A 25037-nucleotide genomic window follows, 5' to 3' on the forward strand; every position below is an offset into this window, starting at 1 on the left:
GAGTTTTGCAAGACTTCCCTTCAGATCTCGTTGGCCAGTTTCCTCACCCAGTCATGCTTAAACCAACCCCTGACAAGGGTATTAAACTCATAAGCCTTCAGGAGTAGGGGGCGCCTGGGTGGCTTAGTCAGTTGAGCGTCACACTCTTGATTTCGGTTCAGGTCATGATCTCATGGGTTCATGAGTTCAAGCCCCATGTTGGGCTCCATGCTGAACATGGAGCCTGCTACAGAGTCTCTCTCTCTCTCTCTCTCTCTCTCTCTCTCCCTCTGCCCCTGTCTCCTGCTTTCGTCCTCTCTCTCTAAAATAAAAAATAATAAAAAGAATAATAAGACTTCGAGTTTAGAGCTTTAGAGACCTCCCATTGGAAAGCCATCAAGAATGACCCACTGGGACTGGGGACATAGCCAGCCTCCCTTGGGGCATACGACTCAACAGAGGTGGGCAGATTCCTTGACAACAGGGAGGTTTCTTAGAAAAGAGGGAGGGAGCTGTGCTACTTAGGGTAACCGCAGCAGCTGGAACAAGGAAGCCCCACGTTCCAGTGACTTAACACCGTCAAAGGGTCCCTCTCCCTAGCATAACAGGACAATGTGGGTGCTCCTGGCTGGGGCAGCTCTCCGCCCAAGGAGAGATCTGTGGAGCCTCATTTCTTTCCCATCTTGAGGGTCTGTCATCTTAGGTCTCTGCTTCCAACTAGCAGATGGGAAGAGAGTATGAAAAAGCCACAGAACTACTTTTTTTGCCTGCTCCCCTCAAAGTTGTAAGTCCTGTCATTTCATCTAGGGGGAGAGGGAGCTGTCCGTGGCAGCAGGAGTGATTTCCAGTGATGATTACACACTGTGGAATGGGGCACATGTTTGGGTAGGCAGCCACGGTGCACGTGGGGACACTCACTGCTGAGAGGCACACCAACAACTTCTACCTCATAAATACGTCATTAGTCCCTTCTCAATTCCCCAAATAATGCCTTGCCATGAATCTCACTCTTGTCCCCATTGTACAGACATGGAAACTGAGCCCCCGGAGAGGTTAAATAACTCGTGCCAGGTCGGAGAGCTTTTATAAGAGGCACAGCCTGAACGGTCACCTACACTGTCTGACTCCAGTTCGGGTCTCTTAGCCTCATTCTGCATCACCTGCAGAAAAACATCGCCACTTTATCACTCGACTTTTGGGGCTTCCGGCTCAGGTGATTGTGGGAAGGAAAACTGTTGAGAATGAGCCACACAGATCAGAAGCCCGTGTCTGCTTTACGCTCATCAAGTTGTTTCGTGGTTTGTTTTGATTTTGTTTTTTTCCTTTTGTCACCGTGTGATGGACGGTGAAAATGCTATCTTGGCTACTCTTTCCTAAAGTACTATTGGCTCGTGTCTGGGCAAATAAGAAGGGCTTAGTCGGAGGATGCCTGTTCAAGGCAATCCTAACTCCCTCATTTCACAGGCCAGCCAGTTCCCATGACTCACAATCTCCCCCTGCCCGCTCAAGTTCAAGTGTTACACTGCTGGGTTTTTTGTTTTAAGATGCAGTGAGGAGTGGTCAACTTTTATTTTTCTGGGCTTTCATCATAATCTTTGACCACCCCTGGCATTCTGAGTCTCACACACGTGCCCCAGACTGCAGCAGAAGGTTTTATAGAGGTAGGAGGGAGCACTGGGTGAAGGCGAGGGCTAGCCAAGGGTTTTTTATTTTTCAATTTATTAAGATAGTTGTGCCATCCACATCTCATTTTTTTAAAATGAGAATGGCTTCTCCCTATAGCTCTGCTGGATGAATGGGTTGGGGGAAGAGAATGCTAAGTGAGTTCATTCTGATTCAAAGTCCTTGGTACAGGACTTGAAAATGTGTTTACAGAGGGTGAATTTCTTCTCCTAGAAAAGAGAGCCCCATTCAAGCCATTCACCTCTTTAATCAGAGCTCAGGAACTTTCCAAGTTAATTTATTTTAAGCAATTTCCTGCTGGAAATCCAGCACAGAATGGTCATACCCTCCATTTGAAGTGCTAATAATTTACATTGTAACTCCGGCCGGCTCCCTTGTCTGCATTCAGCATACTTTGTGGAATCATTTTAATATTCCATAATCACTTTAATATACTGTGTAATCTCAGACAAGTTACTTAGACTCTCTGGGCCTCTGATGCCTCGTCTGTAAAATGAGAGGGTTGGACTAGATAAGTGGTTTTGGATTATCTTTTTCCCCTCAAAGAAAATTGTATGGGGCACACCGCTGGATGAAAGAGAGAAAACTACATTAGTTGGAGCTGATGCATGTATTGAACGGACCTACTCTGTGTCGGGCACCGTGCTGGGTGCTGGGGCACAAAACTGAGTAGAAATCAGCCTCTGCTCTCATTAGTGTAACTACATGTCATGTAACTATAAGACACACATTAAACGAAGACCTGGAGATACACTTGGGGCATCATGGGGGGAGGGGCACCAGCCTGCAGATGAGTGATGAGTAGCTGCAGTGGATGCCGCAAGTCACGTCCCTCAGCCCCTCCTGGGGTTTTCAGAAAGCTGTCGGGGACAGTTCAGTGTGTGCCATCAGTGGCCCACCTTGAGCACACCTGTGTCCCTGCACCTGCCTGCATCAAGACCAGGACAGGTGCAGACAAGAGGTGTGGAGGAGTTATTGCTACTGCGGGCCAATTCCAACTGTTGACGCTGGAAAATCAGAGGGTAATGCCCGAAACTTCTGTTTCCATCTGGGGGCAAAGGCGACAGTTCAGAGGTGCAGAAGTACGCACAGCATCTCAGAGGCTGGGGGTGGCAGCAAATGTTACCATCCATCTGCCCAGGACGTCCTGAGATCACCCCCCCCCCGCACTGTGTGCTTAGAGAAAGCGAGTTAATTCTAACACTTGCTAGCCAGTGTAGACACAGGAACAGTGCGCTCTGCTAGGGTTGGGGGGGTCGGGCAGCTGTCTGCTGCTCTCAGAGGGGATGTCCTTTCTCAGGAGCTCCTGGGACTCGGATGGGACGCCATGCCTCGGTCACACGGGGCCTTGAGTTCAAGGGCAGCCGACTCGGCTTAATCACATTCCAGCCTTTCCCTGGAAGCAGAGTTCATTGTGATTATTACCTCATTGTATTTAATCTGCAAATGAGGAGTTAGAATTTAAAATGTGTCTTGAAGGGCAGGAGGTGTGGAACAGAATATCACAGCGGCAGGGAGGATGGGAAGCGGGTTCCTACGCTGTACAAGCACATGAATCTAAAAGAAAGGAAAATGAAAATAGTCAAATGAGAGAAAGGGAAAATACCAGGGGCAAGTGAGGCTATGCAAAATGTGTGCTTTTGGTCCCAGTCATCTGCTGGGGGGTGGGGGTGGGGGCGCGGACTTGACCATAAGCTTTCTAATCGCTACCATGAAAAGAGAAATACCACCAGTTTTCACCTGTATAGAGTCTGTAAGGTAAAAAGAAGCCACTCACTAAGGACAAGCGCAGTCGTTTGTAATGCTGAGGGTGGAGGAAAATTTTTCCGTGCTCTCCTAAGTAGAGAGGCTGTTGCCTGATGTAATGAAGAGCATCTGTAAACCTGTCCTTCCAGGAAAGACAATGACAAAGTGCACAGGGCTGTTTGTTAGGTCATCCCTCAGTATAAACTGATGGCATCAGGACAATCTGGAATTCAGTAAAAGCAACTTTACAGGGGGGAATGCCAATATGATATAGCTAGGTCTTGGGCTCACTGATGGTCTACTTAATTCATAATTCAGGGGGAGACCTTGGGGTATCCAGAAGAATGTACAGACTGCATTTACTTCGGGCAATCTTCCGTAAATGTTGTTTCTCTCAGGTGGGCTTTTAAAAATACTGCGGAGCAGTGAGTTTGCAATCACCATCTGGATGGTGGCTGTTCTTGGAGGCTGGTTTAGCCCAGAGGCACTGACCCTCCCCGTCAATCAGCCCACTGAGGCAGGGCTGACATCCTGTCCTGATGACACAGGGGCAGGGCCAGCCCACCGTGGTTCAGAAGTGGGCCTCCAGTGTTTTCCCAGGCAAGATGCAGAGATTCTCTCTGGAAAGTAACTTTGCATTCTTCTTATCTCAGAGGCGAGTGGATGATGAAGTCCTCCACCCCCAAGCTTTATGTCACAGAGCATGGATGCAATTTCAGGGCAGAAAAAAATATATAAATACATATATATTAAAATGGGTGCCACAAAGCTGCTTCTGCTACAGGGGACAACAGTCATACAGTAAAGTACCATGAAGTGGCTGGCTTGCAAAATGCCACTCCCCATGCACCTTCTGAGAGAGACAAAATTGCAAAATGTACCCCTCTGCTAAGTGACTTGCTGGGGGGGAAGGCGGATTATGAGCTCCAAAGTGGATAAAAATGAGGAGATGTCTACCAAAACTGACAGCTGGGTTTTAGCGTACTCAGCTATGGGCCCTCCCCGGTAGAGACTAGGTAGGCATGTAGCAGGGGTAATCCTGGCTTTTCACAAGAAAGCTGTGGCTTCTGTGTGAATTTGCCCTGTTCTCTAAGCTGCAGGGCAGACAGCCAGCCCCGCCCAAAGGGGTGGAAGTTCCAGAAAAGGGAAGAGCCGCATGGACAAAGATTTCACTTTGGAAGAGGGACTAGACTGGCCTTAGAGAAATCACAGTCTTGTGGTTGGAAAGGATTGCTTCTAACATTGGCTTCTCTGTCCCCCCTCCCCCCCATTCCCCGATGTAGTAAAAACCCCACAGCCTCCCTTACAGGTAGGCATTTAATGTCTGGCTGAAGGCTTTATAGACAGCATAGGATACCGACAAATAATACAGCTCCCCTCATCATCGAGCTCACTCTGGTTGTGACAAACGAGGCCAATTCTGTCTCTTGACAATTTTTACCCAGTGACTCAACATAACACCCCGAAGCAAGTCTATTCCTCCTTTGAAATGCAAAACTTCAAAATAATCAGAAGATAACTACTGAGAGCTCCCTGTTGTCTTCTCCAAGTCTTTCAGAAGAACCTATTTCCATATAAGGTAACTCCTCTCTGGACAAGGGTTGCTAGATTCGGCAAATAAAAATACAGGATGCCTGGTTGACTTTGAGATCTCGATAAAAAAGGAATATGTTTTCAGAATGAGTGCGCCCTGTGCGATGTTTCGGACATACTTACCCTAGAAAGTATTCCTTGTTTGTCTGAAACTCAGTTTAACTGGGCATCCTATAGTGAGCTCGCATCCCCTCTGAGTGCATTTTAGGTTGCACATATTTTTAAAAGGTGGTCTCTAGAACTGGACATTGTATTGCTCAAGAGAATACAATGAGAAAGGCTGGGTGGGGGGAGGATGTTAAGGGGAAGGAAGGTGAACCCCCCACTCCCACTGCCCCCTGCACCATGAAGTGCCTTCCCATGTGGGCATGAAGCCCCTCCCTGGGACACCAGCTCGGTGCCCAGACCTGGTGGGGCAGCCCTAGCCTTAGGTAGAGTCTCCTCTGACATTTTGAAGCCCCCTCTGGCTACTTTAAAAAAAAAAAATAGTCTTTTTTTTTTTAATGTTTATTCATTTTTGAGAGACACAGAGAGAGAGCATGAGTTGGAGAGGGGCAGAGAGAGAGGGAGACACAGAATCCGAAGCAGGCTCCAGGCTCTGAGCTGTCAGCACAGAGCCCAACACGGGGCTCAAACCCACAGACCCAGCGATGCTGACCGAGCCAAAGTCAGACACTTAAGCAACTGAGCCACCCAGGGGCCACCACTGTAGCTACTTCTAACCGTTGGCTAATAGCAGCTCTTCTCTTTCATAGCCGACTGCTGCCTCTCTTTGTTGAAGGAGGTGTTTTCAGCCCAGATGATGGCATATTCACAAAACATTACATTACTTTCCTTTGCGGGTCCTTTGATACATGAATCTTGATTGTAAGCTCCTCTAGGGCAAGGGCCGTGTATAAGCTCTGCTTCACCCTAAGCCTTCCTTTTCTAGAAGGCTTTTATTGCCAAAGGTCTGTCTCCTTCCATGTTTTTTTGCCCTCACACTTTCATAGACCCGTGTCCCTGGGGACTACGGGGTGGGGCCTTGGGAATCACTTCTGACCTGGCAGAAGGGCAAGGAGGGGTAGATCTGGTTATCTAAGCACATTTTCTCAACACTCTCCCATTCCAGCATGAGGTCACAGAGCTCAGGTCTCCAGGGCCATGCTTCACCCAGTCCAAACAGACGAGGCCCTTATTGTTTCTGAAGCCTGTCAGTTGGGTATTTCGTAACCTCCTCCATGGGCTCACAGGCTTCGAGTGACCATCACTCATCGGGAAATGAAGGCTTCCCCTCCCCACTCTTCCTTTCTAGCTCTTAATTCCATCCTCTAATTTTATGATTGAGTCTTCCATTTCTTTCTGATTAGTAACTCCCTCCTTAATTTCAATAGGGGGAAAGACAGCTGGAAAGAAAACAAGGACCGTGTTAATGAGAATGATTTGTGGAATGCGAAGGTTAGACACCTTCCCCTGACACTCTGAGCAAGTAGGGCCAGGGGTATCTGGAGACTGTGTGTGTGCGCGTATGCGTGTGCATGCACACATGGGCTGCTGGGGATGCCATCACTAACACACCAGGTCTGGGTGAACCTTAGAACAACCAGCAAACTCTTGACCAGAGCCTCCAAAGGACATTTGTGATCTGGCAATGGGAACCCAGGGTAGGACTCAGCTCCTTGGGGCTGGGGGTGGGTCGGAGCTGCTGGTGAGTGAGCCGTGCCCCGGGCAAGCCCACGGACTAACCAAACTGAGAACAATTGGTTGAGGGCAAAAGCTTACCTGGATAGGAGGTTACTCACTCTCGCACTCTTTCATCATCAAAGCATCACCGGATTCCAGAGTCATGAATTGACAAATTGTGCTGGCCTGCGGCCCGTGTTCTATCCTTTAGGATTTTGTCCTTTGGTAGTCAGGGCCAGGCGAAGAGCAGTGGTCATGAGCAACGGTCTGGAGTTGAGTTATTAATTTGTGCTCATTTTCTGTAACAGAATGGCTGTCTTGGGCTGCCCCTCATGGCACAGCTGACTGCCCACTACCACTGGGCTATTCACTCCTGTCGTCATTCTGCCTGCCCTGCCTGGGCAGTCTTATTTATTATTTCCATTTCAACTACTAACCGCTGCTATTTCCCTGATTGAAAATGCACCATTAATTTAATATCACCTGGGGGCGGGGAGGGGAGGGGAGAGGAATCCCTATCATGTTAAATATACAACATCTATTGTAAGCACATCCCTGCACCTCATGGCTATGGACCTTGGATCACTAGAAACTCATTTCACAGACATCCTCTCTGATCAGCTCTCTTTGACGATTTTTCCCTGGACTGACCCCTCCCTGTGTCACACCTGCACCTCGTCTAGGCTTGTCACACCTACCAAGGCATGACGCAGGGACACTAAGCACCTCAAGGGCAGGAAATGTCTTCTTCTTCTCTGTATTCCCACGGTCTAGCCCAGTGCCTGTCATTTCTTCACTCTACATTTATTGGGGACCTACCGTGTGCCAGGCACACTTCTGAACTTGTGCTTATTTGTTAAACAAGAGAGTTTTTAGCATTGACTCTTTCCGTACTTAGACAAAAATAGGAGTGGTTTGTATGTTTTACCGTTTTAGTAGGCTCAAGCTGCCATGGCAAATGCCATCGACCGTAACTTAAACAACAACAAAAAAACTTGTATTTATCATTAAGTCTGGAGGCTACAAGTCCAAGATCAAGTTGCTAGATGATTTAGTTCCTGGTGAGGGCCTTCTTCGTGGTTTGCAGACAGATGCCATACTGCTGTATCCTTAGAGGGTGGGGAGATCATCTGTTTTCTGCCTCTTATAAGGGCACCGATTCCATTCATGAGGGCTCCCTCCGTCCTCAGGACCTCATTATCCCCACCTCCAAATACCATTCGGGATTAGGGCTTTAATATATGAATTTGCGGCAGGCGGGGTGCAGATACAGACATTTGGTCCATAGCATGCGCTAACTTGAACGTGACCAAGTGGCAAAATGTGTGGTCCAGACATCAAGCGCTGGGGGAGGGGTGGTTAGGAAAGGAAAAGATCTGAACTTCCGGAGGGGAGGAGCCTTCCACCTCTCTGTAGTTCTGGCACCTCCCAAAACCTAACATCAGGCTTGCATGTAAGGTTGATTGAATTAAATTCAAAAACGTCCTGGAGAAATTCTAGGAGGTTCCATGGGATGTGAAGTGGAAAGGGATTTCAGGGCGGGTGAATAGTATGAAGAACGGCTTAGGGCAAAGAGTGCAGGCATATGCATGCGGGGGGTGGGGGTGAGGAATGCAGAAAGAGGGAGCAGAGAATCCCAAGCAGGCTCTGCGCTGTCAGCCCCAAAAGGCTGGATCAGAAATCAAGAGTGGGACGCTTGGGGCGCCTGGGTGGCTCAGTTGGTTAAGCGTCGGACTTTGGCTCAGGTCATGATCTCACAGTTTGTGGGTTCAAGCCCCGCGTGGGGCTCTGCACTGACAGCTCAGAGCCTGGAGCCTCCCTCGGATTCTGTGTCTCCCTCTCACTCTGCCCCACCCCTGCTGGCGGTCTCTCTCTCTCAAAAATAAAAATATATATATATAAAAAGAGTGGGACGCTTAACCGACTGAGCCACCCAGGTGCCCCTTGAAAAGAGTCCCTTTCAGAAGGCTCCATGCCTGGCTAACCAGGAAGTCATGATGCATCAGAGTAAAGACAGGGCTCCTCTCCCCAATCCGGGCAGTTTGTCCATTCACATCTGTGATCTATTTTGCATCTATTCTTGAAAGGTTGCGGTGTTGGGGGGCCGTGTGCTCCCTTACAGGAATCACCCTTGTGAAGTTTTCAACAATGAACACGAACAATTGTTTTTTCAATACTGTGCCTTTTGTATTCAAATCGGGAGCACAAAACCCTATTGTAGGGAAAAAAGTGTCTTTGTTGGTAACCAGTTGAGTCCACTTACAGCAACGCGCATTTCCTCTTAAGAGTACATTCCATAGCAGAACTGTAGCTATTAATACCCGGGTTTTTGGTTTGGTTTTTTCCCCACGGGTGTATTTGTGCGAAGCGCTCTAATCAATGCCATAGGCACCCCGGAGAGGGAAGATGCCCACCCGGCCACAGGGCGGGGAGCAGAGCCTGCGAGATCCTGGCTCCGGTCTGGCCCCTCGGCCGTGAGTCCTTAGGCAGGTCACCTGAACGCTTTGAGGTCTGTGCACCGCGAAGAGGCTGGAATCCGTGACCTTCATTTAAATAAAGGCCTTTCATCTCTGGGGAAGTCTCACTCGCACAATTTTCAGCAGGAGGCCCGCGGCGTGTCGGTGGGGTGCTGGGCTGGAGACGAGGGGGTGAGCGGCGGGGAGGCGGCAGAGGGAACCGCAGACACGCGTGGGTGCGTCCGGAGCGGCGGGACGCGGGCTNGTCGCCCCTGGCACATGCCAGCCCACGCTGAGTTGCCTTTCCAGGGAAGGCAGAGGATCCGCCAACTTCCTTCGACGAAGGTCACGGGGTGGCCCAGAGCGCTACAGGAAAAATCGGTGTGAGCGTCCTTCGCCGTGGTGGCGGTGGCTCGGTGTTCTGCCTCAGTCTATTCCTTCGGCTTTTCTTTAAGCTGCCTGGCAGCACATTTGCACACAAAGACGTGGGAGCCTGGCTTCTCCAACTTTTCCTACCTGTTACTTTTCTTTCCTTTCCTGTCCCCCATCTTCCACCCTCCCTGAACCTACCTCGGTGCCTCTGGCTAACGTGGCCCAGAGCCTTCCCCCAACCCAAGGAATCTTTGGCGTGTGTGTGTTCTCTCCATTTTCCTCTTACCCCATCCACACAGACACCATCTTCGTGTAGATCCACATGATTACCATCATATGGTTATTTAACATAACCGTGAAGTCAGCAGCCGTAGAAATACATATGTTTGTTAAGTGACCGCCGAGTACCCGGGGTTCTGACCCCAGTGCTTTGATATTCTTTAATACTCTCGGATCCCTTTGGTGTATGTCAACCAGAACAGAAGGAGGCTTTCGACCCTACCCAGGGTTCCCTTCCAAACCCCTAGAGGAGGCAGATCTGAATCATTTGCAGAATGCCTGCGGTATGGTGTTTGTCCCGGCCAGGCCCCAGCTGCATACAGGGCGAATGACTACTCTGCACTTACAGCCCGAGGTCCCAGTGGAAGCCTTCCATCGCCACTCCTTTTCTGCTGACACCAGGGCCCACACTGTCCCAACCCCCATGACTCCTGCTGCTGGTGGGCCAGCCTTTCTAGCTGCTACTGGCTTTTCTTTCTTTACCTTTGAAGGCTTTTTGTATAATCCACTCCCCGAGAGAACTCGTCCAGCAATACTGCTTTAGCTGCAACCGTTTGCAGAAAGCTTCCAGATCTTTTCACTCAGTTTTGTAGCCTGTCTCGTATGGTCTTGGATCCTGGGGCTCTCCCTTTCACATGGGGACGCTTGAAGTTCTCGGTTGTGATAGTCCATACCTGTTAATCGGCTAATGTGTCGGGATCAAACCAAGCTGTGGCCCATGGTTGCACGGATTGCGCACTGCACAACTCTAGGAGCCGCTCTTCACTTTGCAGCCAGTGTAAATGACTCCCCCTAGAGTTGTGCAGTTTACAGCCCGTGCACCAGCTCAGACAGTGGGCTCAGGTGGAAGTGTGTAAAGAAGGCCCTTGGGTAACTACGGCGAGAGAGAGAGGGAAAGGGGGCGAAGAGAGGTCAGCACCAGCAAAAATGGAAATGGGCGAAGCCTTGGTTGTATGTGTCCCGTGTATCCTGTGCTGATTGGGCGTTTTGTGTTAACTACACATGAATGTCTATGGTGTCACCAGCTGGCGCCTTTTCCTCTAACAGCCCCTTAGCTGGGTATTCCAGATGACAGCTCTGCCCTGCAGCACCTCATTCTCTGTGGCTTCACTGTGACCTCTGGGAAGCCCTCCATGCTATCCTGGCTCCTGAAACTTAATATGTCATTGAAGAAGCTCATCTTTCTTCTTATGTTGCATCCTGGGCATAATCTTGCTGTCACTGCTCTCTTTTGACCTCTGTGTTCACACAGTCCTTTTCTGAAAACCCCCAGCCCAGCCTCCACCTTCTTCCCAGTCTTTGTGTTTCTACAGCTGCTGTCCAGCCCCGTTCTGATAGTTCCCTGCACAGATAACTTCTGACATCTTCCTGGTTGACCTTTTCCTCCAGCCTCCCTTCTTAGTTCATCATTTTCCAGAAGGATCATTGCTGGGGGGTCCCACCTTTGCTCATTGGCTCCTTCTGATTTTTCTTCTAAGGCTGCTAGGCCCCTTGATTTTCCCTTCGATTTTCTCTCTGAATCAAACACTTCATTCTAGGTAGTGTTTGCTATCCTTTACATAGAATGTATGTGAACCTTCTGGCCTTTTTTTTTTTAATTAAAAAAAATTTTTTAACATTATTTTTGAGAGACAGAGACAGAATATGAGCAGGGGAGGGGCAGTGAGAGAGAGAGAGAGAGAGAGAGACACACACACACACACACACACACACACACACAGAAAACACACACACACACACACACACACACACACACACAGAATCCAAAGCAGGCTCCAGGCTCTGAGCTGTCAGCACAGAGCCTGACAAGGGGCTCGAACTAGAGATCATAACCTGAGCTGAAGTCAGACGCTTAACCAACTGAGCCACCCAGGTACCCCCCTACCCTTCTGGCCTTTCTATTTCCCATGGCCTAAGAATGTCTTTCCTGCTTCTCCCCCTCACCTGTGTATCCCCTTTCCCCCCAAAACTTGCTTCCTCCATGAAATTTTCCTGCGTTTGCCTCTCCGTGATCACATCAGAATCCTCCCAAGTACACAGAACACGTTTTCACTTCTCTTGCCTGTGTCTGACCCGACTTGTCCATCCATCCAACTACAGCATTTCTCGAATACCCATTAGAGCCCACAGAACGTCCCAGATGGATGCCTCATGGAGTGGTCGGTGCGGGTGGATGGACAAATAATGAAACGGCTAACAATAAGACAGGATGAAATACCTGACAGAGAAACCAAGTGCTGGTACGAAGCAAGGAAGAGGATGATTAATTTTGACTTGGGGTTGGGGTTGATTTTGCTGAGGAGGTGACATTTGAGCTGAGCCTTGAGGATAATTAGAATTTTGAAAGAAGGGATGGAAGAGCATTCCAGGAAATGCACACTTGTGGGAAGGCATCGGGTGTGGAAGAGTGAGAATGCTTGGCTCCTTCAGGAAGGGCACAGCTCCTTGGAGATGGAGGGGGGAGGGTCGGTAGGAGGGCACAGGTGGGCTTGGGGTAGATCCTGAAGGCTTTTTGTGCTGTGCTAAGTCTGGGCTGTGAGGGGCGGCTTTATTGGCCTCCTGGGTGTATTCTTGGGTCATGTCACATATTTATCTCATTGTATAGAACTGTATGTTTCTGGGAGAAACCCCCACCCTCATTATAACCCTAGAACCAGGGACCAGTTTCCTCAGTTCACCCTAGTATCCTTACTGCTGATAGGTACCTGGCCCATAGCAGGTTTTTGGTTAAGTGTTGGCTGACTGAGGGAGTACGCATATATATCCCTTAATCTGTGGGTAATGGGTGGCCATTAAAAGCCCTCAGGGTGCAGGGCGCCTGGGTGGCTCAATCGGTTAAGCGCCGACTTAAGCTCAGGCCATGATCTTGTGTTTTGTGAGTTCGAGCCCCACATCGGGCTCTGTGCTGATAGCTCGGAGCCCAGAGCCTGCTTCGGATTCTGTCTCTCTCTCTCTCAAAAATAAACATTAAAAGAAAAAGCTCTCGGGGTGAGATGGACACAACACGGGGATGTGCTTGAGGAGGTACGTCTTGCTAGCCCGCAGTATGAATTAGAGAGTGAAAGGTTTGAAGATGGTGGGGAAGGATGCAAATATTCTCCATGCGTGCCTTATTTAAAGAAAGAAAGAACGTGCAAACCCATTGACATCGTTTTTAAATTTTTTTTTAATGTTTTATTTATTTCTAGGAGAGAGAGAGAGAGACAGCGTGAGCAGGGGAGGGTCAGAGAGAGAGGGAGTCACAGACTGAAACAGGCTCCAGGCTCTGAGCTGGCAGTCAGCACAGAGCCCGACGCGGGGCTCGAACCCACGAACCATGAGATCATGACCTAAGCGAAAGTCGAACGCTTAACCGACTAAGCCACCCAGGCGCCCCCATTGACATCGTTTTTAAATGGCAAAAGCATTGCATCTATATCTTAAAATTCAAATAGGATAGAAGAATTTTGTCCTAATCCGGTAGGCCAGACTGCTCTAACAAAAAGAAAGATTCTCGAACCGCAGTGGTTCAGACAGCATAGAAATGCCTTCCGGAACAGCCTCCAGGGGGTGTTAAAGGTTGAAAGGGCGCCGCTGTGGCGTGCTGGCTGGTGGCAGTCCCCTGTCTTGGGAGCACCTAAGATCTCTGGTTGTCAGCATCTCCGCGCCAGCCCCATGGGGGGGGGGGGAAGAGCATGGAGGAGAACATCTGGGGGGTGTCATAGCCCAGGTTTGGAAGGGGCTCGCATCCTTTCTGCACACATTCCCTTCACGAGGGCTTAATCCCGTCACGGTAGCTGCAAGGGAAGCTGAGAAGTGCAAAGTGGCCTGGCAGCGATGGAGTGCCAGCTGCTATGGAAGAATGGAAGAAAAGAGTAGATTTTGGGGAGGGAAGGGAGCCAGCAGTCTGTGTGTCAGTTACGAAGGATGGAAGGTAAAAAGTGAACGTGTTCCCCTGTGGCTGCCCAGGCTCAGCCACTCACGTGATGTGGGCATTCCACATGCGGAACATTTTAGTTCTTTGCACGGGACAGTAATCTTCCTTGCGGTTTCTAGATGCATATCGAGCCAGAGCCTCGGGTTTTCCTGTGTGCTCTCTTACTGCATCCTCACGGCACTTTGAGAGAGTGCCGTGCTCTTGCCCATGTTGCCCGCGAGGAGACCACGTCCCATGCCCCGAGTGACTCCGCCCTTCCACGGCAGTGCCGGGGTTCGATCTCCGGACCCCGCTCCGCCTGTAGTACGCAAAAGTTGCCCGATGTTCGCCGTAGCCTTCTCCTGTGTGTTGCTTGCTATTAGTTTGGCCAGAGAAGGACAGTGGTGGTGCCGGAGTGCAAACAGAAGGGGTCTGGGGCGAGTGCAGTCCAGGCCAAGTCCTGAAGGGGCCGTCCCAGGGGCCGCCTCCCGAGTGTGGTGACTCTGCAGCCCCTAGCAGGCCACCGCAGCTGCTCTGAGGTGTGGGACCCAAGGGCAGCTTCCTCCAGAAAGCTGGGGAGGAGGGGAAGGCTGGATCCATCCAGCTTAATGGTCTTTGAAGTGCCGTGGCCTTCAGAGATTCCTTGGCACTCATTTTAGCCTTGTTAACAGAATTCCTGTATCTGCCAAGCTGATTAATGCCTGCCCTGGCTATAATTATTCTTATTAGCCTGCTGATTAGGAGCCCTGGTTGTCAGTGATGGTTCCTTACAAGGCGGTCGGGCCGGTCGGCATTCATATGGCTGTTATGTTTTAGAAAAGAGCTGCTGAGCCGATGCCCCCCACCCCCATCCATAGATCGAACATATATTTTCATATGGGCGCTGTTTCTGGCGGTTCAAGAAGGTGTGTGCCTGTCTGTCAGCATGTGTCTGCATCTCACTTTACACCAAATGAAGTTGGAGGGAGGCCGTCCGGGCCGTTTCGTAGCTATTCAGCGTAATTGCCTTGGTTCCTTAAAGCAGGGAGCAAGGCCATTTGACTCTCTGCTTTGGGAAAATAACTCGTACTGGCAAAAACGCTTTATAATTTATCTTCTGGAAAAGGCGAGCTGCTGCAGTTGGCACGGGCAGTGGTTTTGAGATCTCGGAATATTCTTTACCCCCACACCAACTGTAGATTCTCCGCACAGCAACAGAATGAGACCCAGTAGTTAACGGGGTTGTGGCCCAGCCATGTGATTTCCAGGGAGACTAGAGATAATGGCACCGTGTACACGTTTGCGCTCTTCGAATGCTGATTTCTCCTCAATACCGCCTAAGTGTTCGCGTGAGATTATGGAGTCGCTAAGCAGCAGGATTCAAGTTTAAGTATGATGTTTCTGGGACCTTAATTGCCTCCTGCTTCGCACCTTTATAAGGGGTTGGAACGTGAGCGTTTACATCTCTTGGGATCTTTCAGGGGAGTCGAGAAATGCTGGCTTGTGTTGCTGGGTCTCGGGTGAATTTTGTTTAGTGCCGCGAAGCACGGGATTATATTTAAGGGGTCAGGGCACATTTCGGAATGGTTGCTACCTCTGAATCCTAATGAGAGAGAAGCAGTGTGCAGACAGTTGGGTTACGTCTCAGGCCTTAAAAGTGACACCAACGGGCGCCTGGGTGGAGCAGTCGGTTAAGTGTCCCACTTCAACTCAGGTCATGATCTCGTGGTTCGTGGGTTCGAGCCCCGCTTTGGGCTCTGTGCTGATGGCGCAGAGCCTGGAGCCTGCTTCTGATTCTGTGTCTCCCCTTCTCTCTGCCTCTCCCGTGCTTGTGTTCTGTTTCTCCTTGTCTCTCAATAATAAGTAAAATGTTAAAAAAATTAAAAAGGGAAAAAATGACACCAAGCCAAGAATGTCCTGGTGACGGTTCTTCTGCATCCTTATTTAGAGCAGAACTGGGCCAGAACTTTGCAGCTTGTCGGCCATGGTAAGGGCACCCAGTGGGTCGTAGGTGCGCCATGATGCTGATGCTCTCAGTCCCGGGAGCCCACGGGTCAGAGCCTCTAAACCAGGCCACAGATATTATCACTTCCCGTGTGTGCACTGCTTTGACGGAGATTGCTAGTTATCTCTTACCTGGTGAACCATGCCCTTTAGCCCCATTCCGGCCTTGGGATGAGCTGTTTAAAGATGGAAGTTGAGAGGTCATTTATTAATTCAGTGACTGCTGAGAGCCTGCACACTACTTGGCTCACGCATCGTTCTGAGTGCTGATTGCACAGTGAACCGAGGTGACTCAGGTCTGCCGTCCTCAGGTGGGACAGGATGCGCGGGGTCTTGCGGTGGGTGGTGTCCCCACAGGGTGCAGCCCTGCCTGCGATTGAGGTGAGGGTTGAGGGCAAGTTCCCAGGGGATGACTGCAGCTAGGGAGCAGGACCGGGAAAGGAGAGTTCTGGAAGGAATAGTCAGAGCTGGAGGAAGGTCCAGGAGAGCACTCTGTCAGAAGCTGCTGAAAATGCAGGCAGAGCACAGGTGAAGAGGAGCCTGGGTTGCGAGACTGTGATTCTGACCGGCAGTGAAGGACGGGATGGAGTCACAGACCTGGAGGAGTGAGAGAAGTGGGGCCACCTTTTCAGGTGCTGGTGAAGGGAAGACCCCGTGAGGGTCCCAGCTGGGGGCACGGCAGGGCTAGGGACTTGGACAAGACCCAGGGACTCGGGGGTGCCTGCTGGGAGGCCAGGCTGAGGGGGGCTGCGAGGGTGGGGGAGGCTCCCAAGGGCGCCCCTGGCCTTGGAGGTCAGAGTACTAGGCAGCCTCGCAGAGAGGAGGGAGGGGCGAGGTGGAGGGGGTGTGCGGGGAGCAGCGTGGAGTGGGAAACGTGGGCTCTTAGCCCTCAGAGTGGTCACAGAATCCCCAGACGTGTCGGATAGAGGTTGTCTGTGTGCTCCCTTTCATTCTTTGTACACATTGAAAGTGTTTCCTGTGTTCCTCTGGACGGCTTCTTCCTTGTTGATTGGTGGAATTACCCTCCTTTCTGATAGCTGCTTTTAGACCTTCAGCTGCTAAGTGCAGTCCCCAGCACAGGGACTTTGTCGCCGTTTTTATGACCCATCTTTATCTCATGCTCGCCAGCTAAGATTTCAGTAGTTTGTTACAAATAGTAAACCATTATATGTGTTTCTCTAAACAGTTTCTGCTCTCAGAAATCACTTTTGTAGAGGCAGAGTAGAGATCAGGCTTTGGAATGTGCCCTTTAGCGCCCTCCAGCCTTGGACGGGTTTCTTTACTCTCTGACCTCAGTTTCTCCATCTGTAAAATGGGACTAGTATCTTGCTAGCAGGTGTGTCCTGAAGATAAAAATCTAGAAAAATGCAAACGTTAAACTTTCTGGGATACCTAGAACATCACTGCTCGAAGTGGGGCCCGGGGACAGCTGCACTGGCGGCACCGGGGAGAATCTCAGAGCCTGGTCCAATCGGATCTGAGTCTGTGTTTTAACCAGATCCCCAGGGGGATTCAGATGCCTGCTACAGTCTGAGAAGCCCTAGCCTGGAAGAGAGCGTGGCAAGTAGGTTATCTGGTGGCCTTGGCATCCTTGGTGAATTCTGAGGCAAAGACCATGGTCAGTTAGAGCTAGAGGAGAGTGAGCCGGGGTGGGCTCTATGGGAATGCGATAGGTGCTCAGTTGGCCATGAAGGATGAGGTTCACGTAGGTGTGTTGTGAAGGCAGTTGTGTCACGTCCAGGTGTTGTAGAGAAAAAGCAGGATCCCGTCACTGGGCGGGGTTGGGGGCTGGAGAGCAGGTATGCCGGGGAGAAACCAGCATGGGGATTATTTCCTCCCTAAGAAATTCCTTCCTACCTTTCACATAGCACGTACGTTGTGCCGGGCACTGCACTTACCATACGTGACCTCGTCGAGTGAGCTTCAGAACCCACAAGGGTAGGTACTGTATTACTCCCGTTCAATAGACGACAACACTGAGACCCAGAGCAAATTGCTCAAGGTCGAGGGCAGCGGCAGAGCTGCTGGGATTCACACCCGCACTGCCCGGCTCCAGAGTCTGGGCGCGTCACCACGGCAGGCTGTCCCGCCCTCTGTGTCAGGACGGATGGTCCGAGTCAGACCTGTGCTGGAAACCGGAGAGAGGAATGGAGACAGTCAGCCAAAATGTGGTCACATGTGTTTCCTCGTCTTTTCAAACAGGAGGTGCTTCCACTTGCTAGTTCTGTAACCTCGGACAAGTTGCTGGCTGGCTCTCAGCCAGTCCCATAAGGCCTGGGCTAGCTGATCCCAAAGGGCCCCCTTCTGGCTCCAGAACTCATGAAATCCGCGCTGACCCCTGCTGGGGTCCTAGGGGCTGCGTGGCCCGTCCCTGGTGCCTGGCCGATCTTCCCCAGCTCTCCTGTCTACCGCCTGCGCCTCTCACCTGCCTCGCACCTTTCCACAGAGGGATGGTTGGGGACCCAGAGGGCTCTGGGAATTGTTTGTTGTTCTGTCCCCGTATCGGCAACTACTTCCTCCTTCTGGACCACTTCCTGTGCTGGGACACAGGGTATCTTTCCCTGTGATTCTTGAGGGGATGGAGGTATCCCCGTCCCCAGGCTAAGTGCGCCTTCGGTCGGACTTCCTGGGAGAAGTTGCAGAAACAGTAAAACCAATAGGCATTTCTAGACGGCAGACTTTTTCTTATTCCTGATTTGGTTGCTTGCAAGCTTTGTTGAGGGCATCAGCCACTGGTGAGTTGGGGTGGAGGTAATCAAGTCTCAGCTCTCAGAAGTGCGACTTGTGTTTTCTTCCACGTTTAGTCTTCACACCTAGGGGAGAGCCTGGTAGCTGGTTTCTTTGCACAGACTCTCTTTTGCCTAAGACTCTCCACACCACAGTGAGAAGAGACAAAGACATCTTTAAATGTGTCCAAATATTGACACTAGTTTGGATTTTCCACTCTCCTGAAGGATACGAGAGTCGAATTTCCGACGTTTCCAATCAATAGCCTTAATTGGCTCAGAAATGTGTCTCTAGTGTTTGGGGACTTTCTTCCTTTTCATTCTCTGAGTCTGAAGGGGGAAGGTGAGAACGAAGCCAGATGTGATACTAAGGGTGTAGCCCAGAGCACCGCCATGTTGTTGCTAGCAGCCTGTGTGTATGGCTTTGGCCCTCACTGCGGCCTGGCTACCTTGAGATGCAACTCGTGCTGCTGAACCTAACGGTGCTCCTTCACTCATCGTGGATGTGGAGATTTTTGCAGGCTTACCAAGAGCCTTCTAGGAGCGAGCTCTTGCAGATGTTTGAAGCGGTTTGCTGCCTTGCACACCCCGAAGGCGACGGGGTGGGTCATGCTTTATAAATGCACCGTCCCCTAGGATGTCCGAAGAGCACAGTGTCAGCCAATGTGCTGCTACTCGGCTTGGGTTGCAGTGAGGACTTAAAAAAGCAAAACCAAACCACTTTTGGCACAGCTGTGCATTTTTCCATTTTCCTAAGGCTGGCACATCCGAATGTTTTCTTCTTTATTAGAAGGCATCGTAGCCCATCATCTTCGATTGAGAAATCCAGACGGTAAGCTTCAAGCCCAGACCCCGGTGCCTAGCTCAGAGCCCGGAACGTGGCGGGCACCTAGGGTGCGCGAAGTGTGGTGATTGTGGATAAATAATTTGTGCCCAGCTGCCACCCTGCTCTGCAACATGAGGCATTTCTGCTTTTTCCTGCGAGCTTAAGTTTTAGTGCTGGAGCAGCGCTGAGGCACTATTTACTGTGTGTCTGACACTGGGAGATGACAGGAATTAGGGAAGAGAGGCCAGCATGGAGACGGAACCCGTTCCCACAGAGTGCATGGTCGGTGCTTCTCAAACTCGAAGCGGCTGCGTCATTACATAGCTGTGCATGTGGGGCTGTCAGAATCCTAGGGACACAAGCAAGGCCAGGAGCTGTGATTATGGAAAGGCTCTGCGGGGCAGGTGGGACGAGACAGCAGTTGGAGCCAGGAGCAGGCAGAGCGTTTCAAGTCAGGAAGATGGCCAACATGGCTCCTCCGAGGTGGGAGGGCATCAGCGTCGTGCGGGTTGGCATTCCATCTGGGAATTAGCCGGCTTAAACTGGAACAGGAAGAGAGACCTCAGGGGGTGCGGATATTAAACTCTGAGGAGGGGAGGTTGGTGGAGAGGAAGGATGTGAGCAGAGTCACCCTGAAAGGTGTCGGCGGCGGCGGCCACACCCACAGAGCAGCGATGAGCCCCCATGCGTGAGGCTGGCGTGATCTGCTGGGGCTTCCAGGAAGCTTGACTGAGACAGTAAGGTGGGAAGTCAGGCCCTAATCCTATTTGGGGTTGTTTTGTACATGGAAAATGGCTCACAGAACAATTACTGATGCTCCCCGTGGGTAGTTGATCAGAATATTTCTTCAAAGGACTAACACCTGATCAGAGACACAGCTGCCTCATAGAGGAGACAAGGGGGAATTTTAGATGCTTTTTCTATGGAAACCCGGTTTATGCAACCGTGTGGTCCGTTCATCAGAGCCCTCCTTTAATAGCAAGATTAGAACATCAAGGTGAGTCGCAAGGAGCTGAGTGGGGTCTCTGGCTCGTGGGGTGGGGACCTCTGTTGGCACATTTCTGGAGTACCATGGGTAGCAAAGTCGGGTATACTGCCCAGTTGTAGCCTCCGGATCCACAGGCCCCATGAGACTTAGCACAAGGCCAGGTGTGAGTTTGGTCCTGAGAACAGTGTTCAGACAAGCTTGGTGTCCCATCCACATGTTCATCGAAGGGATCAGGGCCTCTGGATGAGAAGTGGGAGGGTCCCGAGTCACCCTCACCCCATGCCCTTAGGAACCAACTGCATAACCTATGTAGGCAGTGCCCCTCTTCTGTTTATATGTCTTCTTGGAACTAATTCCATTTGTTTGCGTCTTTGGAGCCCAGGTCAAGCCTTGCGGCCCTTGAGAGGATGACACTTTCTGATCCAGGGTGAGGCTGCCTCTAGCACATTCCTTTGTCGTTGGCTCTCTCTCATTGAGCCCTGTTCGTGAAAACAGGACGGTGTCCGTTGTTGTTTACCCCAGGGTCTAGGAATGTGAGCCTGCAGATGATTAGATTAACGTGTGCTTAGGAAATACCTGTAGGTGCCTTATATACCCGTATGCATATGGCGGATGTACTCTACAGGATGTGTTCAACACCTCTGTTAGATGCACATACACAGTCCGTGTTCTGGAACCTTAATTACAAAGGAGACAGGGCTTATCTGTGTGTCCTTCTGACTTTTGTCCATGTGCTTGCTCTCTTATTTTGTGACTACCACAGTATTTCTGAAAGAATTGCTTGCGACTGCATTTCTAGAGCATTCTAGGGTAGGAGAAAATGGCGTCCACACATGAACAAGAAGGGATGGGAATGCCTCCATTCTTCCTTGGGAGATTTTCCTCAGTTTTTTCCCTCGGCAGCTTATGTGGAAGACCAACGATTCCTGGGTTCTTACTGTTGCCTCCCCGCCCCCTCCTTTGTGGGGTGGATACAACCTCTCCCATCCCCAACTGGCATCTCCTCCCTTCCTGGGCTTTGTCTCTCGGCCCCTGTAGCTGCCAGTTTAGCTGTGGAGGCATGACACACACGCACAGGAAGCGAGGGGACATTGAAGAAGTGTCCAGGATTGTTCGAGACAACAACATGTTGAAAGTGTGGAGAGAAGGGCCAGGATGGGGGGCTGGCTTAGACGGAGGCGCTCTTGCAGGAGAGGTAAGACGACTGACAGAACCCTCTATGCCTGTTTGTGTTACTACTGTGTCTCCTCTGTACATGTCTGTGTGGCTTTTAGGCTTTGGGGCCAGGTCCGAAATGAGAACCTTTTATGAGGACCCAAAGCACCCAGCTGTGTTGGCTTCTCCAGCTCCACAGCAGAGTGAAAATAAAACCCACGTGTCAAAACGTGGGCTTTGGAATACTGGGATTGTGTCACATCCCAAGGTGCTGGGGTCCCCGCCCCCAGGTGCTTTCACTGATGCTGAGTGTGACAGGTACTCTGGCCCTGTGCTCTTCGCTTTCTGTGCTGAGCTGAGCAAAGAGCTTTTCTGGAAATTATTGATCAGAGGTCATTTCTGATTTCAGTGAGATTAAGTAACTCTAATTCACCCNTTCTAAAATTCCAGTTTGCTGAAGCCCACTGAGATAGAAGTGATCAGTCCAATTCTTTGGTGTGTTGCTGGGCTGGAGTGTGGTGATGAGCAGGCGATGATCAGCCCCTTCAAAGGCTCACAGTCCTATCAGGACAACAGACAAGCAAACAAGCTTCCTACGAGAGCAGTGGCCAAGCCGAGTTGCCCCTCAGCAGGCACATTCAGAACTGGGGCGGGGGGGAGCGCGGGGGGGAGGCAGATCAGAAAGGGCTTCCGTAAGGTGGACTTCTGTGAGCTTGCGGAGTCTCATTGATCACCGGGATTTTCTCTGACGGAGAAGGGGCGGGTTATTTGTTTCAGGCAGAGGGGAGAGCCTGGGTAAAGAAAGTGATCCATTATAAGGGCATGCTGGTCTTGCATGAAAACTTTTTACAGCTAGAGCAGAGGGTTGTGCTGCCAGGTTCTTCCGAGAAAAAGGGTTGGGACTGGAGAGAAAGTCCTAATATTGGGAAGCATTTTGAATGCCACCTGGAGGAGTTTAAGTCTGATGTTGTNTCCTTTATTTACTTCTATTTTAAGATTCCCATTGTTGGAGAACTTCTCTCCTCCTGGCCTTTCTGCAAAGCTGCCACACTGTTTCCTCCTCCTCAGCTCTGGCACTTGGCTAGGTGTTGGCTCATCACCTTACCTGGTGATGAGGTTCAGCACACAGTAGGGGTGCAGTAAAAAACTACTGAGTGGAGGAAGGAAATATCACGTTGATAGAGCTGAAGTCTTCTCCTTAAAGGGCATGTAACCCAGAGTCTTCTGCCGAAGACCGCCACACTATGTTGCTTCCTGAGCCTCAGTGGGGACGATGGGCGAAGATGTCCACACCACCCATGGCATTTGGCCATGTGCCTGGAGATGACAAGGGTGGGCTTGAGGCTTTGCTAGGGAAGAAGGGTAGACAGGGCTAAGGAAGAGCAGAAAAGGGTACAGGAGAAGAAGATAAAATAGGGAGAGAGGACAAAGCTGCCTCTAGTAAGGAGTAGGGGAGAATTCACCACTGACTATCTCAGGTGCTTTCCATGCACAAATGCAAGTTTAAACCCAATGTGAATCCCCCATTCTCTTTAGAAGAACTAGAGGCTGAAGGGAGGACCAGGTGTTCACACAGAACTTGGCAGTCTACGCTGGCCAGTTCGAACACGGGGAGAATTGAAAATGGCTGAGTCGTGAAGGATGCTGGGCAGTGCTGGGACTGCTAGCAGCTGTTAATTTTCCAGAACGCTCCAAAGTAATCCTTATGGCTAGATCTTGCCTCAGCCTTTTCTGTCTCTGGTCCTTGGACAGAGAATTGTGTAAATCATTCTACACGTATAGAGTTATTTTGGTTACTCATTAGTGCAGCTTGCCTCAAAGCGGTCTCTGCCTGTGTCGTTTGGCCACCTAACTTCTCGGAACCTCAGTTTCCTCATTCAGTCGTCTCAAGGTTGAGTACTGAATCATGTGAACAGGATTTGCAAACTGTAAAGCAGTGCTATAAATGTAAAGTCGTTTGTGTCAATTACTGAGACCTTGAGGGCAAAGCTGTCTGCTTAGTACCTGGCTTACTGTATCCGTTAGGGTTCCGTCAGGGAAGCGCAGCTACTGTAAATACAATGGGATAAGGCACGTGTTAGAGGAATGAATCTGCATGCAATTATGGGAGGAGCTGAGGAAGTAGAGGCTTGAAAGGCGGGGCTGAAGGATCTGAGGAAAACCACCAGTCAGCCCTACTGAAGCACTGGTGGACGGGTTGGGGCTTGTGGAGGAACCTGGGATGGTGAAGTGGAGGGGGCGGAGGGGGTCAAGGAGTCTGGGAAAAGGTAATCGCCTATTTAGAGCTACCACCTCTGGCTTTGCAGCAGAGCATGTGGCGGTCTTGGGGTCATGCTGGTCAGTGAGGATAGAACTTGGGAAGAAACCTGGAGCAGAAAGAAAAACGAGGACAAGCTAGCGCTCTGTAGCGCCCGGGCGTCTGTCTCTTGCCATCTTTAAGCATGGCAGCTGCCGGAGTGTCATGGCTGCAGCTTCCCTTCCCTCTGCCTCCCAGATCTCACTTGCGCCTCCGGTCTGTGTACCTCTTAACCCGGAACTGCACTGGGTCAGGAGCATGCTGGGAGATGTAGTTCCAGCTTGGCCAAGCTGACACAGTAGAGAGCCCCACAATTTCAGAATGTAGAATTAGAGATTTTGCAAGGCTCTGGCCTCACCGGGGGTCTCTCAAAGGCCACAGAACTGGAAGCGATGTCATGGTGACATGATATAGCATTTTTCTAGGAAGAAGTTCGGTTCATGATCCAGTCTTTTAAGAAGTGACTTGCAGCTGTGTTTCTCAGCTGCTGGTGGCCCTACGTCTCCCCCGTGTTCCTTGCCCTCCTGTGCTTAGTGCCAGAGGTGATGGTTATCTCAGCACCAAAAGCTGAGTGAAGGTGGATTGTTCCTGAAGAGCCCATCAGTCCCAGTGGAGTCAGTGTCATTTCTATTACCGGCTTCTTGTCTGACCCAGGGAAGACAGACACTTGCTCTGCCTTGCCCTGTATGAAGGCTACCCGATGGCCAGGTATGAGTGGCTACAGACTAGAGCCAGATGCCATCATGATGTTAGGTGAGAACAAGGCTTGCATCCCTGGACCCCTCTTCTCCACCCTGTGGTCTGTTAATCACCCTGCCCCTCCCTCATGTCTCTGCACCCTGCCTGGGCCAGCAAGGACTGTGGGAGTGCCTTCTGTGGTAATCTTAGCCCCCAGGAAGATAACACTTTGTGAGATTTAGTGGCCATACCTGGCCCTTGCTGTCACTCCGAATTCTTTTACCTTTTTTTTCTTTTAGCATTTATTTATTTATTGGGAGAGCACAAGCAGGGGAGGGGCAGAGAAAGGGGGACAGAGGATCCAAAACAGGCTCTGCGCTGATAGCAGTGAGCCCGATGTGGGGCTCAAACTCATGAACCACAGGATCATGACGTGAGCCCAAGTCACATGCTCAGCCGACTGAGCCACCATGTGCCCCTCTTTTCCCTTTTTGATTGTCAACTCTGATTTTCCTCATGACCACAGCCTCTTCCCATTTACCCCTTTTAAATTCTCCTGTGTCTGTTGCACCTAATCTTCATCCTCACTATACGCCCTCGATCTTGAGTGTTCCTTTTGTCCAGTCCACCAGGCCACGCTCACTGTCCTGACAGGGCCCTACTTCCAATGTGGCGTGCATTTCAGCGGTGAGCTTGTTAACACCCCCTGACCCTCTCTCG

The 25037-nt window shown here is 50.7% G+C and overlaps 1 protein-coding gene across 1 annotated transcript in view; it reads left to right on the top strand.

Annotated features, from left to right (window-relative positions):
• Positions 1 to 22626: 22626 nt before the first annotated feature.
• PTGFRN (prostaglandin F2 receptor inhibitor) overlaps positions 22627 to 25037 on the top strand; it is a 65759-nt gene continuing 63348 nt past the window's right edge. The window contains exons 1-2 of the mRNA XM_077767843.1: positions 22627 to 22675; positions 24942 to 25004. Coding sequence (XP_077623969.1) covers positions 22627 to 22675; positions 24942 to 25004 — 112 coding nt within the window. The remainder of the gene's footprint in view (positions 22676 to 24941; positions 25005 to 25037) is intronic.

This window comes from Crocuta crocuta, unplaced genomic scaffold, assembly GCF_008692635.1.
Source record: "Crocuta crocuta isolate KB4526 unplaced genomic scaffold, BGI_CrCroc_1.0 scaffold180, whole genome shotgun sequence".
In the NCBI taxonomy this organism is placed as follows: Eukaryota; Metazoa; Chordata; class Mammalia; order Carnivora; family Hyaenidae; genus Crocuta; species Crocuta crocuta.